General features: G+C 39.6%; 1 protein-coding gene across 2 annotated transcripts in view; it reads left to right on the forward strand.

Moving 5' to 3' along the window:
- pde4ba (phosphodiesterase 4B, cAMP-specific a) overlaps positions 1-15,352 on the forward strand; it is a 202,403-nt gene that overhangs the window by 19,253 nt on the left and 167,798 nt on the right. For both annotated transcript variants that reach the window (XM_028588407.1, XM_028588408.1), the window contains one exon: positions 3,570-3,661. In XM_028588407.1, coding sequence (XP_028444208.1) covers positions 3,570-3,661 — 92 coding nt within the window. The remainder of the gene's footprint in view (positions 1-3,569; positions 3,662-15,352) is intronic.

The following is a 15,352-nucleotide window of genomic DNA, read 5'->3' on the forward strand; positions in this document are numbered from 1 at the left end:
TGTGGACTCAATCTTGTCTGCTGCTATTGAATGATGAGCATTGGGGGAATTAAAGTGTGCTGAACCATTAAGGCTGCTTTAGGTTCCATTAGCATAATGTTTCATTCGTGTTATTGAGAGGAACATTTACAAAAAGAAAAAGTGTAATTTGCCAAGGCATGAGAGAAAATTCGTAACGATTAGCGAAATTGGGAAGATTATTTGAAAACATCAGATAAAGAGCTGAGGGACACATGATGGGTGCTAATCACTGTGTATTGTTTAGTTATGTGTGATACGTGTGTTCATTTAAGTTTGTGTTCATTTGTTAAGATCCGCCCCTTGCTCCACATATACACACACACATGTGCACATGATAATTTACAATTCGGGTTTGGATTAAATGCTTATTTTTTTTAATGCCCTGATCAAGGTGCTCACTATGTGTTTTTCTTTACCAGTTGGCATTGTGTTTTTATCATGTGTGTACCCAATATGTTCTGTAAACAGACAGCAGTGTTTTTCAAGAAAGGTTGTGTAATCTTATTATATTTACATAACATATCTAAAAGGATATTCCTACTGGGGCTTCAAAAGCAGAGACTGTTCACTCTAATTTGGGGCAATTAGCAACAAAGTAAGATAAAGGTCAGTACTGTTTGTCATTTTAAGTATTCACAACCCGTGACCCAGTTCAGGCAGACAACCAAGTAGCATTCAGATATGACATACTCTCTTATTTTATAAGTTGTCATCCTTTTGCTGGCGGTTTCCTTAGCTCTGCCTAAGCTGCTGGTCCCACACCAGAGAAGAATCATTCTTATTGTAGAATTTACATTTGAAGGAATCACTGAAGTGCAGTGATTTCTAGAAATCTGCAAAAAGTTACCAGAAATGCTTTATCTTTTACTCCAATTTGCTGACCTACTGCAAAAGTTATGATATGTAGTTTATAGACTTTCAATAAACAAGATACTAAATTCAGTACTCTCTAGCGGTGGGGGAAAAAATTGATGCAGCATAGTATAGCGATATTTTCCGTGGCGATACTGTATCGATACACAGACGCCAAGTATCTTTTATTACGTGTTGGTCAGTTTGTCTGCTTGACCATCCCATTGCAGCAATACAATTGACGTGAGATGAATAAACAGAGAAATGTATCTGTTTAGATAAAACAGATGTTGACAAAGTTTCCTTTTGGGTGCATAATTTGAAATTGGGGAAAAATTTGAAGTTGGAAAAAAAGTAATAAATTGCAATTTATCGCAGAATATTGCAATAGGTTTAAAATTGCAATAATATCGTATACGTATCGTGATGATATCGTATCGGGAGGCCTCTGATGATTCCCACTACTCTCTGTGCTTTATATTATTATTTGTATCATGGCTGTAACTAATCATGTTTTCATTGTCAATTAATCTGCCAATTCAGGACAAAATGCCCATCAAAACTTCCCACACACCAAGGCGATGTCTTCAAATGCATCCTAGTCGCAGAACAAAGGATATACTATAACAGAAGACTAAGAAAACCAGCAAATATTCATGTCTGAGAAGTTGGAACCTCTGAATTTTTCTTGCATTTTTGCTTGAAATTACTTCAACAACTAATTAGTTATTAAAGGTTTTCCAAATTTTCTGCGGATCAAATAATTGATTAATCTAGTAAGTGTTTCAGCTTTTTAGGAGTCTAATTTACCCAATATTCAAAGCTCATAAGCAATGTAGAGCCTGTCACGTGTTAGTGACTTGTGTAAGACAGGTTATTAGGCAGGTTAAGGATTGACTAAGTGCCAGGCTTGGTTACAAATCTGCATAACTGAGGGTTTCTTCTTGCTTTTCCTTTCTATCTTTTCTCTCTATCTCCATTTCCCTCTATTCAGAGCTGTTATCAGCTATGTATATTAATTGAAGTCTGTTGAAGTTATCTCGAATTCACTGCATGCGATCTGCCATCTTTGATTCATTGCAACAAGAGGATGCTACAGCACGTCTCCTGTTGTCACATCACCTGTCAGCCATCTGACAGTGTAATCTGTGCAGCCAGCCAGACAGACAGTTTTAATGTCCTAACATGTCTCCTCACAATGATTCCACTTGGTAGTGATAAACAACAAGGCAGAGAAATGCCTAGAACGCATTTGTTTTAGCTATCAGTTTTTGAAAATGTGTCGATCAGTTATCCATGCTCCCTGTAAGCTGCGGTTTTTGTTCCTGTGATGCTTATGTGTGCATATTTGCAACATACATCTTCATAGGGCTGCAACGATAAGTTGATTAATTGATTAGTTGGTCGACAGATCATTAATGGGAAATTAATGAATCACTCAAGCCAGGAATTCTGTTGACTGTTGACTTCAAGGTCTTATTGATTACTTGCTATATTTTTGACTTTTTAGTCCCATGTCGGCCCTGTACGTAGCTTAAAATCCTCAGACAGACGTCTTTTGTCTGTTCCACACTCTGTTAACAGGAGAGAGAACAGAGCCTTTGTAGTCCGGGCCTTGAGGCTGAACAAGGCTGTGAAGCTGAACGACTAAGTCTGTATCACATTTTAAATCTCTTCTTAAAACATACTAAAAACCTAATTTGTGTGGGGTTTTACATCTCTATGATTTTACCTAAACTGCCTATTTATTTCTTTTATCTTATATCATGGAATTTGTTTTACCTATTTTATTCTGTTTTAAGGTATTTTCTTTTGTTACAAATACCTTTTCCATTACCTTTATTGCTGTTGATTTCTAATATGTTGCCATTTGGGAAGCACCTAATAACTTTTTTACTGTATTTAAACTGTATTGTTGCTATTAATATAGATTTGTATGTTTCAGTCCAAATGTAATAACTCTCAAACTACCAACGTTGCAGCTCCGCTCAAACTCTGATAATTGAAGAATTGGTATTTCTTTTACATGAACCATCTTTTTGCTGACACTGGGGAGTCGTAGGAAAGGGAAACATAACAGAGTTCAGCAAGGGAACGATCATGTTGCCCAGATAGCTAGCCAGCCTCTATCAGTTATTTTTGTGGGGTTGAATATCCTGCACATTCCCGCATATTGGTGGATCATGGGGAATTTCAGTGTGCTGTACAGCAGTGTTAACATTTTGATGCATCACTAGCTGGGGGCTCCTCCATGGACTAATATTAAAGGCAAGGCAAGGCAAGGCTGTTTTGTTTTGACTGCTTTGCTCTACTCTTTATCATAGGGAGACTAACCAGAATGACTGACTGAAATTCAATATTTTGTCAATAAAATTTTGATACTAAGGTGACTGTGTGCGTGCATGTGTTTTTGTATTTGTATCGACCCAAAAAAGTAGAAAACAAATGTTGCGGAAATACTGCAAGAGGAAGTAGAACTAGTATTCAGAAATACCAAGTTTAGATTATCATAAAAGTTCAATTAAAAACAGTTTTATCCCCTAGTCTGGCAACGGAAATGTGGCATTTGAAAAATTCCACAGCAATATGTCTGTCCAGAAACATTGTCCAATTACTAATCCACTGACCTCACTGTCAACCTGTATCTTGTTCTCAAAGAACACAAAAACATGTTTTGGTATACTTGTGTTTTCCAGGTGTGCATGTGGAGCTGTGGTTGGACAGCGAAGGAGATACTCCAGGAAAGATGAGGAAGAGCAGGAGTGTTCTCACGGTGTCTCACAACAATGTAAGTCATCATGTCCCCGATACATCGCACCAGTTACATAATAGGCTGGATATACCAGAGATCAATCAAATGCATTTTGACAACGGGTGTCATCACTGGAGGTTTGATTGTTTTGCGTTAAAAAATATTGCCCCATTAGTGCTAAGAATAGAGAGCTACGTAACTAAACACATTCCTTGTTCTTAGTAATCCAAAACAGTGTGGACTCAAGTTTTCTCCTGACAAAAGCAGTACACTTCATGTAGTTTCTAGTGTAAGCTCTGTGTGGCAGGACACAGTAAAATGTTCTCCCCATCCACAGAGAATACAGGATGGCATACTTTCTTTGTTAGTCACCCTGTGTTTTGACAGCTCTTTTCAGTGCTTTGGCTGGCTCTCTCCTCCATCATATCTCTCTTGTGCAAAGTTCCTATTTTGTTAGCTCACATCTTCTCCCTGCTCCGTTTTTAACCCATTTGTATCTGATCTTCCTCACTCTGACACAGGTCTTATGTGGTGTGATGTTTAAACCCCACCAGGTACTTGTGTTTACACATGTTGTGTGTAGCCTTTTACACCTAAGCACAACACATCCTGCACTTATATCCTAATTGTATCTACTAATGATCCCTACCAACTTAAATGTATGCATATTATATTAATCTTTTAACTTTTTCATTAAAGTGAAAATTCATTCAAGTGAAAACGTAATGCCTGTTTTCATCACAACTAGGCTACATTTGTACTAAACATGAAAAGAGAATCTGCACTTTTGATTTGATTCCCCTCAAATATCTTCCTTTGGGCAACTACAGCAGTATTAAAGGGAAACTCCACTGATTTTAGACATCAGTCAGTTTACATGTCTTGGGGAGTACTACTACATTTATGAAAACAATTGTATAAAGCCTTTTGTAACTCCAGAAGGAGCTGCATGAAGTGTGATTGCCTTAAGGGATGCCACTTAAGTCAGTGTTGGTTAGCTCTGAAAACTACCATTTTGAAAATAAACCAAAATCTAGGAGTGTGAAGTAGCATGAAGCCACGTTAGACGCTACTGGCGTAACACACCCTAATATCCCAGTGAACTGAACTGTTTTGGCAAGGAAGAAGGATGTGTGGAATAAAAATAAAAACACTATCTCTGGGTCTGCTCACTTTTGATACTGAACATTCCATTGTGAATCCGACAATGTTTTGGGAGTGCAATGCTAAATCTGTGGAGTACTATTTTAGAGGTATTTATGGGTTAGTTTATACAACTGAAAGCACTTGATTTAGGAGAAAATGTGGATCATTGCAACAACATGTTAAGGCTACTAAAGCACTTGGTAAAGGAGATACAGTATTGTGTTCATGTTTAAAGTGCCCATATTTTCAATTTTCAATTCAATTTTATTTATAGTATCAAATCATAACAAAAGTTATCTCGAGACACTTTACAGATAGAGTAGGTCTAGACCACACTCTATAAATTCCAAAACCCCAACAATTACAGTAATTCCCTCAAGAGCAAGCATTAGTAGTGGCTATTGCGACAGTGGCAAGAAAAAACTCCCTTTTAGGAAGAAACCTCGGCAGACCCAGACTCTTGGCCGGTTGGGGGCGTGATGAACAGTGGTGATAACAGTCACATTAGAAGTCACATTGACTTCGAAGGTTATCGTGGAAGTTCATGTCATAGCAGGGCACATCGTGTCATACTGAGTAGTGCAGTCTCCTATACCGGATCCTGACTACTCTGTGCGTATGAACATCACAGCAGGGCGTTGCGGGATGTAACGTGGCGCTGCAGAGCACGGGTGGAGGCTGCGGATGCAGCAGGACGCAGCAGGATGCAGCCGGGAATGCAGAGAATCGCAGAGCATAGCTCTCTCGAAGAAGAAAAACATATAAGGACTCCGGGAGTAAACTCCCCAGAGCTAGATTAGTAACAAGCATTTCTGGGACAGGATGCATACAAAAGTAACAAGTAGAGATGAGAGAGCAGCTCAGTGTGTCTTAGGGAGGAACAGCCTCCCCGGCAGTCTAGAATTGTAATAGCATAACTTAAGAGAGGCAGGTTAAAGAGAGGTGCCTGGTCGGGCTAGAACTCCCCCCCAACCGGATCGGGCTGTACTGGCCTGCCTCCCTCTACTCTCGCTCGATTATTAATTATACAGTATAGAAAAAACTGATGACTACGAGGAGAAGCAGTGGGCCGGGTTAGGTGGACGCTTCAACTCCTCGTCCCTAACTATAAGCTTTATCAAAGAGGAGGGTTTTCAGTTTACTCCTAAATGTGGTAACGGTGTCTGCCTCTCGAACCCCGACTGGGAGCTGGTTCCATAATACTGGAGCCTGATAGCTGAAGGCCCTGGCCCCCACTCTACTTCCAGAGACTCTAGGAACCATAAGTAGCCCCGCATTCTGGGAGCGCAGTGCTCTAGTGGGACAATAAGGTACTATGAGCTCTTCTAAGTATGATGGTGCTTGACCATTTAGAGCTTTGTAAGTCAGGAGGAGGATTTTAAATTCAATCCTATATTTCACTGGAAGCCAATGCAGAGAAGCTAATACAGGAGAAATATGATCTCTTCTCTTAGTTCTCGTCAGAACACGTGCTGCAGCATTCTGGATCAGTTGGAGAGTCTTAATGGACTTATTTGGGCAACCTGATAATAAGGAATTGCAGTAATCTAGTCTAGAAGTAACGAATGCATGGACTAGTTTTTCAGCATCGTTTTGAGACAGGATATTCCTAATTTTGGCAATGTTACGAAGATGGAAAAAGGCTATTCTTGAGGTTTGTTTTAAGTGGGCGTTGAAGGATATATCCTGATCAAAAATAACTCCTAGATTTCTGACAGCAGTGCTGGAGGCCAGGGTAATACCATCCAGAGTAACTATATCTTTCGAAACGAAGTTCGGCGGTGCGTTGGTCCTATCACAATAACTTCAGTTTTGTCTGAGTTTAACATCAGGAAATTGTGGGTCATCCAGGATTTTATATCCTCAATACACGTTTGAAGTCTTGCTAACTGACCACTTTCATCTGGCTTAATTGACAGATATAATTGGGTATCGTCTGCGTAACAGTGATAGTTAATCGAGTGTTTCCTAATAATATTACCTAGAGGAAGCATATATAAGGAAAATAGAATTGGTCCAAGCACTGAGCCTTGAGGAACGCCATGGCTAACTGTAGCGTGCTTGGAGGGTTTATCATTAACATTAACAAACTGGGATCGTTCAGAGAAATAGGACTTAAACCAGCTTAGTGCAATTCCTTTAATGCCAACTAAGTGTTCCAGTCTCTGTAACAGGATAGTATGGTCAATAGTGTCAAATGCAGCACTAAGATCTAGTAGAACAAGAATGGAGACAAGTCCTTTGTCTGCAGCAGTTAGAAGGTCGTTAGTAATTTTCACCAGTGCCGTCTCTGTGCTATGATTCTTTCTAAATCCTGATTGAAAATCATCAAATAGACTGTTGCTATGTAGAAAATCACATAACTGATTAGCAACCACCTTCTCAAGGATCTTGGATAGAAAGGGAAGGTTAGATATAGGTCTATAGTTTGCTAAGACATCAGGATCTAGGGTGGGTTTTTTCAGAAGAGGTTTTATCACAGCAATTTTAAATGACTGCGGTACATAACCTGTTAGTAAGGACATGTTGATCATATCTAATAATGAAGTGTTTACCACGGGTAACGCTTCTTTGAGTAGCCTCGTTGGGATGGGGTCTAAGAGACAGGTAGACGGCTTAGCTGAGGATATCTTTAACATTAATTGTTGAAGGTCTATAGGATAAAAGCAGTCCAAGTATATGTCGGGAGTCGTCGTTCTTTCTAGCGGTCCTGCATTTAAAGATGAACTGTTAGAAGTTAAGGGCAAAAGGTGATGAATTTTATCTCTAATTGTTATAATTTTATCATTAAAGAAGCTCATGAAGTCATCACTACTCAGAGCTAGAGGAATAGATGGCTCAGTAGAGCTGTGGCTATCTGTCAGCCTGGCTACAGTGCTGAAAAGAAACCTTGGGTTGTTCTTGTTTTCTTCTATTAATGATGAGTAATAGTCTGATCTGGCCTTTCTTAGGGCCTTCCTATAGGTTTTCAGACTGTCTTGCCATTCCAAACGGGATTCCTCCACTTTGGTGGGCGCCACTTACTTTCGATGTTTCGTGAGATTTGTTTTAATTTGCGAGTTTGGGAGTTATACCAAGGAGCTAATTTCCTTTGCTTTATCGTCTTCTTTTTGAGAGGAGCGACAGAGTCTAAGGTCGTCCGTAGGGCAAGTCGTAGCACCGTCTACAAATGTATCAATTTGAGAGGGACTGAGGTTAACATAGAGGTCCTCTGTTATGTTAAGGCACGACATAGACTGGAATGCTGTAGGAATATTTTCCTTAAATTTAGCTATAGCACTGTCAGATAGGCATCTAGTGTAGAAGCTGCTATCTGGTTTAGTATGGTCAGGTAGCAAGAATTCAAAAGTAATTAAAAATGATCTGATAATACCAGATTCTCATGGAAATATTATTAAATCCTCAATTTCAATACCATATGCCAGCACAAGGTCGAGGGTGTGGTTAAAACAGTGCGTCGCCTTGTGCACACTCTGACTGAAACCGATTGAATCCAGTAATGAGTTGAAAGCAGTAGTAAGGCTATTGCTGTCAACGTCCACATGGATATTAAAATCACCAACAATAAGTACTTTGTCTGATTTAAGGACTACACATGATAAAAACTCTGAGAATTCAGATAAAAATTCAGAATACGGACCTGGAGCTCGGTAGACAACAACAAATATAATTGGCTGTACTGATTTCCGTGTTGGATGTTGAAGATTAAGAACAAGGCTTTCAAAAGAGTTATAATTTAGTTTGGGTTTAGGGTTAATTAACAGGCTTGAATCAAATATGGCTGCAACTCCCTCCTCGGCCTGAGCCTCTAGGAATTTGAGTATTAATATGACTGGGAGGGGTGGCTTCATTTAGACTAACATATTCTTCATGGCCCAGCCAGGTTTCAGTAAGACAAAATAGATCAATTTGATTATCAGATATCAATTCATTTACGAGTACTGCTTTAGAAGACAAAGATCTGATATTTAGTAATCCACATCTAATTTTCCTATCCTTTTCTATCATTGCTGTGGTAGTTTTAATTCCAATTAGGTTGTTAAGTGTTGCCCCTCTATTCACCACTTTGTGTGGTCTGTTGTTGATAATTACTGGAATAGTACTAGTACCACATGTTACTGGAGTAATACTAGTACTACATGTTATCCTACAGAAAACATTTTCAGATCCATCCACTTGTATAGTGCTATCAGGATCAATACCTGGGGGACATGAATCTGTGATATTTTCAACATAATGTCAATACTTGCCTTCTGTCAGTGTGGTCGTTATGTTGTCAGATAGCAGCCTGGCTCCGTGTCGGTTTGGGTGGAGACCATCACGCTTCAGCAGGTTGGGCATCTCCCAGAACAAGTTGAAGTTGTCGACATAGGGAAGCCCAGGGAAGTGCAGAGTGGTTCCAGCCAGGTGTGGAGCCAGAACAGTCTGGACCATCTCTCCGCACCCTTCCTGTAGGTAGGTAGAGGCCCAGAGATGACAATCCGCTTACCTGTGCCCATCAGGGTGGTGATGAGAGTGGTGAAGTCTTCCTGGAGTGCTATCGACCGTCTCTCTCTGATGTTGTTTGTGCCCACATGCACGATGATGTTGTCGACCTTGGAGTGGCGGGCGAGGATGCCGGGAAGTTTGTGCTGGATGTCACGGACCTTGGCACCGGGAAGCAGTAGACCTTGAGGGACCGCTGGGTAAAGGGGAATGTGGAGATCCCTTACCATGGAGCTTCCGATGACCAGCGTGGAGATTGATGAGTCCGAGGGGGAGAGTCCGCCCTCCAATGGGCGCGTCGACTGTGTGGATGGACCAGGATGAGCTGCGTGGGGACGTGGCAGAGAAGGGAACTCCTCGTCGTTCGTCAGAATGCTGTAGCGGTTGAAAAAAACACTTTTTCTGGGATTTGGGGTGTTCTTTTGTGTCTCTGGTGCTTCCACACACATACAAACTTTGAAAAAAATCCATCCATGCTGTTTTGAGTGAGATACGGTTTCTGAATGTGTCCTGCCTTCAGTCTCCTAGTGAGCTGTTCAAAATCGGCTTGGACTGTGACGTCACAGTCCGAAATGAGCTGGCTAACCACAACCGTTAGCTCGTAGCGTTAGCGTTAGCATGCTAACGCAAGCATGCTACGTCGTTCTCAATAGCAAAGCACTGCTACAACACACACAAGTTCACCATAATCTACAAAAGAACTACTTACATGTGCCCCCTCATTTAGAAGTCTCCCAGCTAATCCTGCCTTGTAACTGACCAAAGTTGGAGAAACAGGCTTTCTTTTATTGTCTCTAGAGTTAGCTAGCCGACATGCTCTACATCTGAGCTACTGCGCATGTGCTTTGAGTGCAATCAAAGATAGTACAGAAGAAGAAGATGAAAAGAGGTCTCACTCTGTAGCTAAAACAGAAACCAGGTGAAAAGAGGATCTGCAGCAGTGAGAGAGAGCTGTGCAGTACAACAAAAATATGTTTTTTTTTGAAAATTAAACCATGTAAACCTATTCTGGTACAACCTTAAAATACAGTTATGAACCTCAAAATGAGCATAATATGGGCGCTTTAAAGTCAATCTTGACTTGATGTATAAAATTCATATTGTATGGATGGAAATATGCATGTGCACTTAACAGTGGCTGTGAGTGTTTGGTACCACAGCTGAGGGTGCGGGTGTGAATTAATCAATCTCTCTGTCTCTCTCTTTGTCTCTCCATGTATGTGCACTTTTTTCTTTATTTGAATTTTTACTTTTACCTCTTTTTTTTGACAATGTGCTGTTGTTGTACCCTGGAAATCCAGAGTTCTCGCGAGAGCACAATTTGAATTTGCTCAGCGAGTCACTCTGGCATTGAGTAATGATGCTCATTAACTATGCCCTTGTAGCCGAGCTGCACCAATCACATCGGTATATCTGATATAGGCGGGCCAGAGGCGAGCTATACAGATGATGACAGTTTAATCTACCAGTTAGCTCCGCTGGTAGCTAAGCGTATGGGACTCTGGATACGTCACCCTGTGTATTGTTGTGATTGGTCGTAGTGTTATCCAATTGCGTACAGTGAGATTTTCAAATGCATGCTTGGTGCTGCCCCTCGAGTTTTCATTATTCAATGCCAGACCCTTAACCTTTCAGATTTGGGTCTGGATTTCCAGTAGAGTGACTCAGTAGTTTGATTTTCAAGAACAGGCTGTTCCTAGAGCAGCTCACAGCCCTTTAAGGGTGTGTGTTTGAGGTGCCGACCACACCTGAGCCGGTCGGTAACAAATTGTTTCATTAAATGGAGAGGAATGTGAGGATAAAGAACATAATTAGTTTCTTCTCTCTCCAATGCAGATTTTATAACTCAAAAGTAGTGCAGGGGTGGTGGGTGGTATGTGGTGCATTATTTTATACAGTCTGTGGGTGTTACCTGTCACGCGGTTCAGTAAGTTTATGATTGCACACCTGATATCACACCTGGTATTGGGTTTCTGTAGTCACTGGGGAGACCTTTTGCAACAAGCATTGGCACTGGAATCTGGGCAAGCTGTTGTATACTTGACATCAATTTCTTACTGGCTCTCTTCTGGATTTCAGACTGTACTTAATACCTTCCTGTGGAGCGGGCAAGATAAACTCCTCTTAAAGCCACAAATTGGTTTTCCATTTCTCTTTGATACAATGTGTGGACAGAGCCTTATGCTAAGCTAATAATTTCCTCCCACCTGTAGCTCAATTCAATTCTTAAGTATGGATCTTACTCTGGGAACGAAAGCGAAAAGGTGTGTTTCCCAAAATGTAAAGACTATTCTTTGGAAATAAGTAAAATGTTGAACTGTTTCTTTTTAAAATAAGCAAATGTTTTCTGATCTTGCACTTGTTTTTGATGTTATTTTTAAAGTAATTGCTTGAAAATTAATTTATGAAGACATGCGTACAAACCCCACAGAGTCATATATTACTTTGAAAGGTCCAGGTGGTTCAACATATTGCTAATATAACTTTAAGGAATTGTGATTTACTTGTGTTAAGGCCTCTTAAGGTTTTCTCTTTATTGTAACAACAAATGATCAAATCAAGAATGACTGCTTTCTTTGTTGTGGGCTTGTGTGTAGCCATGCACAATGAAGCCTGTGTATTTACAGTTCATGTTTCAGTAAAAGCATTAAGTGTTTGCTGAATCAATGAGGTTAAGTGTGCTAAGGTAGGACATAGTTATTGGATTTCAGCTCTAACCGAAGTTATTAGATTTCAGCTCTAACCGAAGGAATTTGGTTCCGCTGGTAATGCTCAGCTGGGATTAGATTTGAGTGGTGGAAGTGTGTGCAGATATGTCCGTGTTATTGTGTGTGTTAATGATTTTGCTAATCATGAAGCTGGCATTTGTGTGTTTGTAGGCTGTTTGTGTACTGTATGTGCAAGTGATTAAGATTCATTATGGTCAAGGATTTGATCTCTATACATTCATGTGTGGATAAGCGTGACTCGTGTGTGTGTGTGCGTGTGCGTGCACTGTGGTGTGGACAGATTAGATAATGGCCTTGTGCTCCACAGACCTAATGACCTCATTCCCATGCAGATCACAGCTAACCAGCTCTGATCAGATCAGCTCTCTCTCTCTCTCTGTGTGTGTGTGTGTGTGTGTGTGTGTGTGTGTGTGTGTGTGTGTGTGTGTGTGTGTGTGTGTGTGTGTGTGTGTGTGTGTGTGTGTGTGTGTGTGTGTGTGTGTGTGTGTGTGTGTGTGTGTGTGTGTGTGTGTGTGTGTGTGTGTGTGTGTGTGTGTGTGTGTGTGTGTGTGTGTGTGTGTGTGTGTGTGTGTGTGTGTGTGTGTGTGTGTGTGTGTGTCTGTGTGTGTGTCTGTGTCTGTGTGTGTGCTCTCGCTCCAGTGCCTTTGCATGCATGCCATCATTGTTATGTGACGCATATTTATTGAAGTGTGTTTCTATGCTGATCTCCACAGGTGCATACAGAATTGCATGTGCTTTGAGCATTTGGCCAACCTTTCACTTATTCAATTAAAATCTATTTCCTAAGGTTTGCTGGGAAGTGTGTCTGTGCAAACATTACTGTCATCAAGTCCTGTAAAATATCCATCTGAGGTTGTAGCTTTAATTTAACCTTTTCATCTGATTCATGTCAATAATTCAATTAATAGTTTTAAATTGGAATTGAAAGGTTTCTGCTTAACCAGGATGTGTGCAGGTCCTTAAATGTACAGTATTAATATAAAAAGTATAAAAGTTTGTGTTATTAGAGGGCTTATTTTTTGAATGACGCTGACCAAATAAAGTTATCACCATCATCTAATGAAGTCAGCAAATATGCAAATGACTCATTTAGCTATTATTACAAAGTTAAATATTAAATTATATAGCTATAAGTAACTTTCAGTTGTTGTTGTTAATGTGATATGCTGTGGTTAAGTAAATGTTATTTGTTAGTAAACCAACGACCTAAGTTTACATTTAGCTGACAAAGCCTCCTGATTGTGCTAATAATGACTGTTGTGTGTCAGAATCAAAGGAGGATGTGATCTGCTGTAGTTATGTCTCCTTTTAACATTTCCTAATCCCTATCAAGTATTTCTTTTATCCAAATATTGAAATAACTTTTTTTTTTTTTTTTTTTTTTTTTTTTTACCCTATAGCAGTAGCTCAACATTGGAAATAGGCTTACACTGAGTTACAGTACTTTGGAGTGATCCAGGCTAGCTGCTTCTAGTATCTATGCTAAAATGAGCTAAGTATGGGATTAGTTTTGTGACTTTAATTCCAAGCAAAACTTCTCAAGTATCAAACAAAAAACACTAACTCAAGCAAAAAAATTGTCACCTCAAAGGTAAAACTTAAAACTTGCAAACAAAACATTTGTGTAGTTGTAAACTATTGGTCTTTTATTTGTTTGATATTATGTCCTTTTGTTTACAGTTGTTTTTGCTTGCGATTCTGACACAAATATCTCGCGTGGGCGGGTCTTACAGAGGTGCGTCCCCATTGGCTAATGAGTGTTAAGGGAAAGTTAAGGGAAAGTTTGAGTGACAGCTCAGCCTCAGTGCAGGTAAACTAACGTTAGAGACTGGTCTGGAGGACACACAAGCCACTCCACAGGGGATTCCTACAAGATTAATAAAGTGTAAGTATTATTAATATATATATTATCTGTGATCTACGTTGCAAGCATGGTTACTAGACATTTTTTGTTTCGTTGTGTTAAGTTACTAGCTAGCTAGCTAGTAATGCTTTTTTAAGTTAGCATTTAACGTTAGCTATACTGCTAACGTTATCTAAAACTTGTAGCCACCGGCTACCTTACTGAGCTAATAATTTACCATGGCAATCATGTATTCTTCGTGAGGCCTTACTCAATGGAACTGTATTAATTATCGTATTATATATAGAGTTCGACACATATATTAGATAATGTTCCATCTGTACACACTGTTTCTTCTTTCTTTGCACTACCTTAAGATGGCAGATAACGGACGTATTTTTTTTATTTTTTAGCACTGTAAATGTCAACAATATTTAGAATTAATGCATAGTGTTACTACTGTCCAAACAATGTACTTTAACTAACACACCAGGCCCTTGACAAATAATTTGCTTAGTGATCCTTATGGTTTGATGTGATGTGCATGTGTCCTGGTGGCTGGCCATATCTTACTTTACACATGTAGTCAACGTGGAGGTAGGGATCTAGAAAGTGTGATCAATAATATTCCAGAAATAAGTGTTCCAGTAGTGTTCAGGAAAGCTAGAAAAATATTTCTAGAATGCAGGCTTTATTACAATTATTTATTATTGAGCTAATTTCAAACACTTTTTATCATCCAAAAAGGTACTTCAAGCTTTACAATAAGAAGTCAAGAAAGTGAAGGACTACAGCCACATCCCAGCCCTTCAGAGATCTTTCCTGCAGAAAAGGCTGTCGTCCAGACTGGAGCGGTGGGCCATCAGTGAGCTCAGGAGACCAGATGATCCCGGGCGTCCACGAGTTGTGTGTGATATTCCTGCACCACCCTCAGATGTGTTGTTGCATAAGTCAGCAGAGAAATACAGCTTGCCTTAGGTGAAACTGAATATGTGAAATATATACATAACCCAATTACTCAGTATGTTTGTGTATTGTTGGTGATGAAAAACTGACCCTGACCTGTGATGTACTGCAAAATAATGACTGACACTGAGTTCCAGCTTCTTCTACCACCGGGGCCCCAGCAAAATATGTTCAAATATCCATTATGTATGTGAAGTTTTATATTGGACTAAAAATAAAGCATTATAGTCTCAACCTTATTTCCTGTTTTATAAAATGAACCAAACAGACAAGGGTGAATGTAAAAAAATGTTTTAATATATTATGTGCATTTTAAAATATAATTACAGTAAGACAATGTAAACACAAATTAAATTACAGGACAGTATACTGTAGTAGGATATATTCACATACAATTGACTAAGAAACTACAAGTACACCAATGAAAACTTAAGAAAAAGGTTATTGTAAGTGTTAATTGAGTATCTGAGCAAAATATGATCAATAAATACGCTATTGGTCTACACCCTGGCTGTTTGAAGCCTTCGCACACAGTGTTTCCTCCACAGAGAGACCGAA

This window comes from Perca flavescens, chromosome 9 (genome assembly GCF_004354835.1).
Source record: "Perca flavescens isolate YP-PL-M2 chromosome 9, PFLA_1.0, whole genome shotgun sequence".
NCBI classification, from domain to species: domain Eukaryota; kingdom Metazoa; phylum Chordata; class Actinopteri; order Perciformes; family Percidae; genus Perca; species Perca flavescens.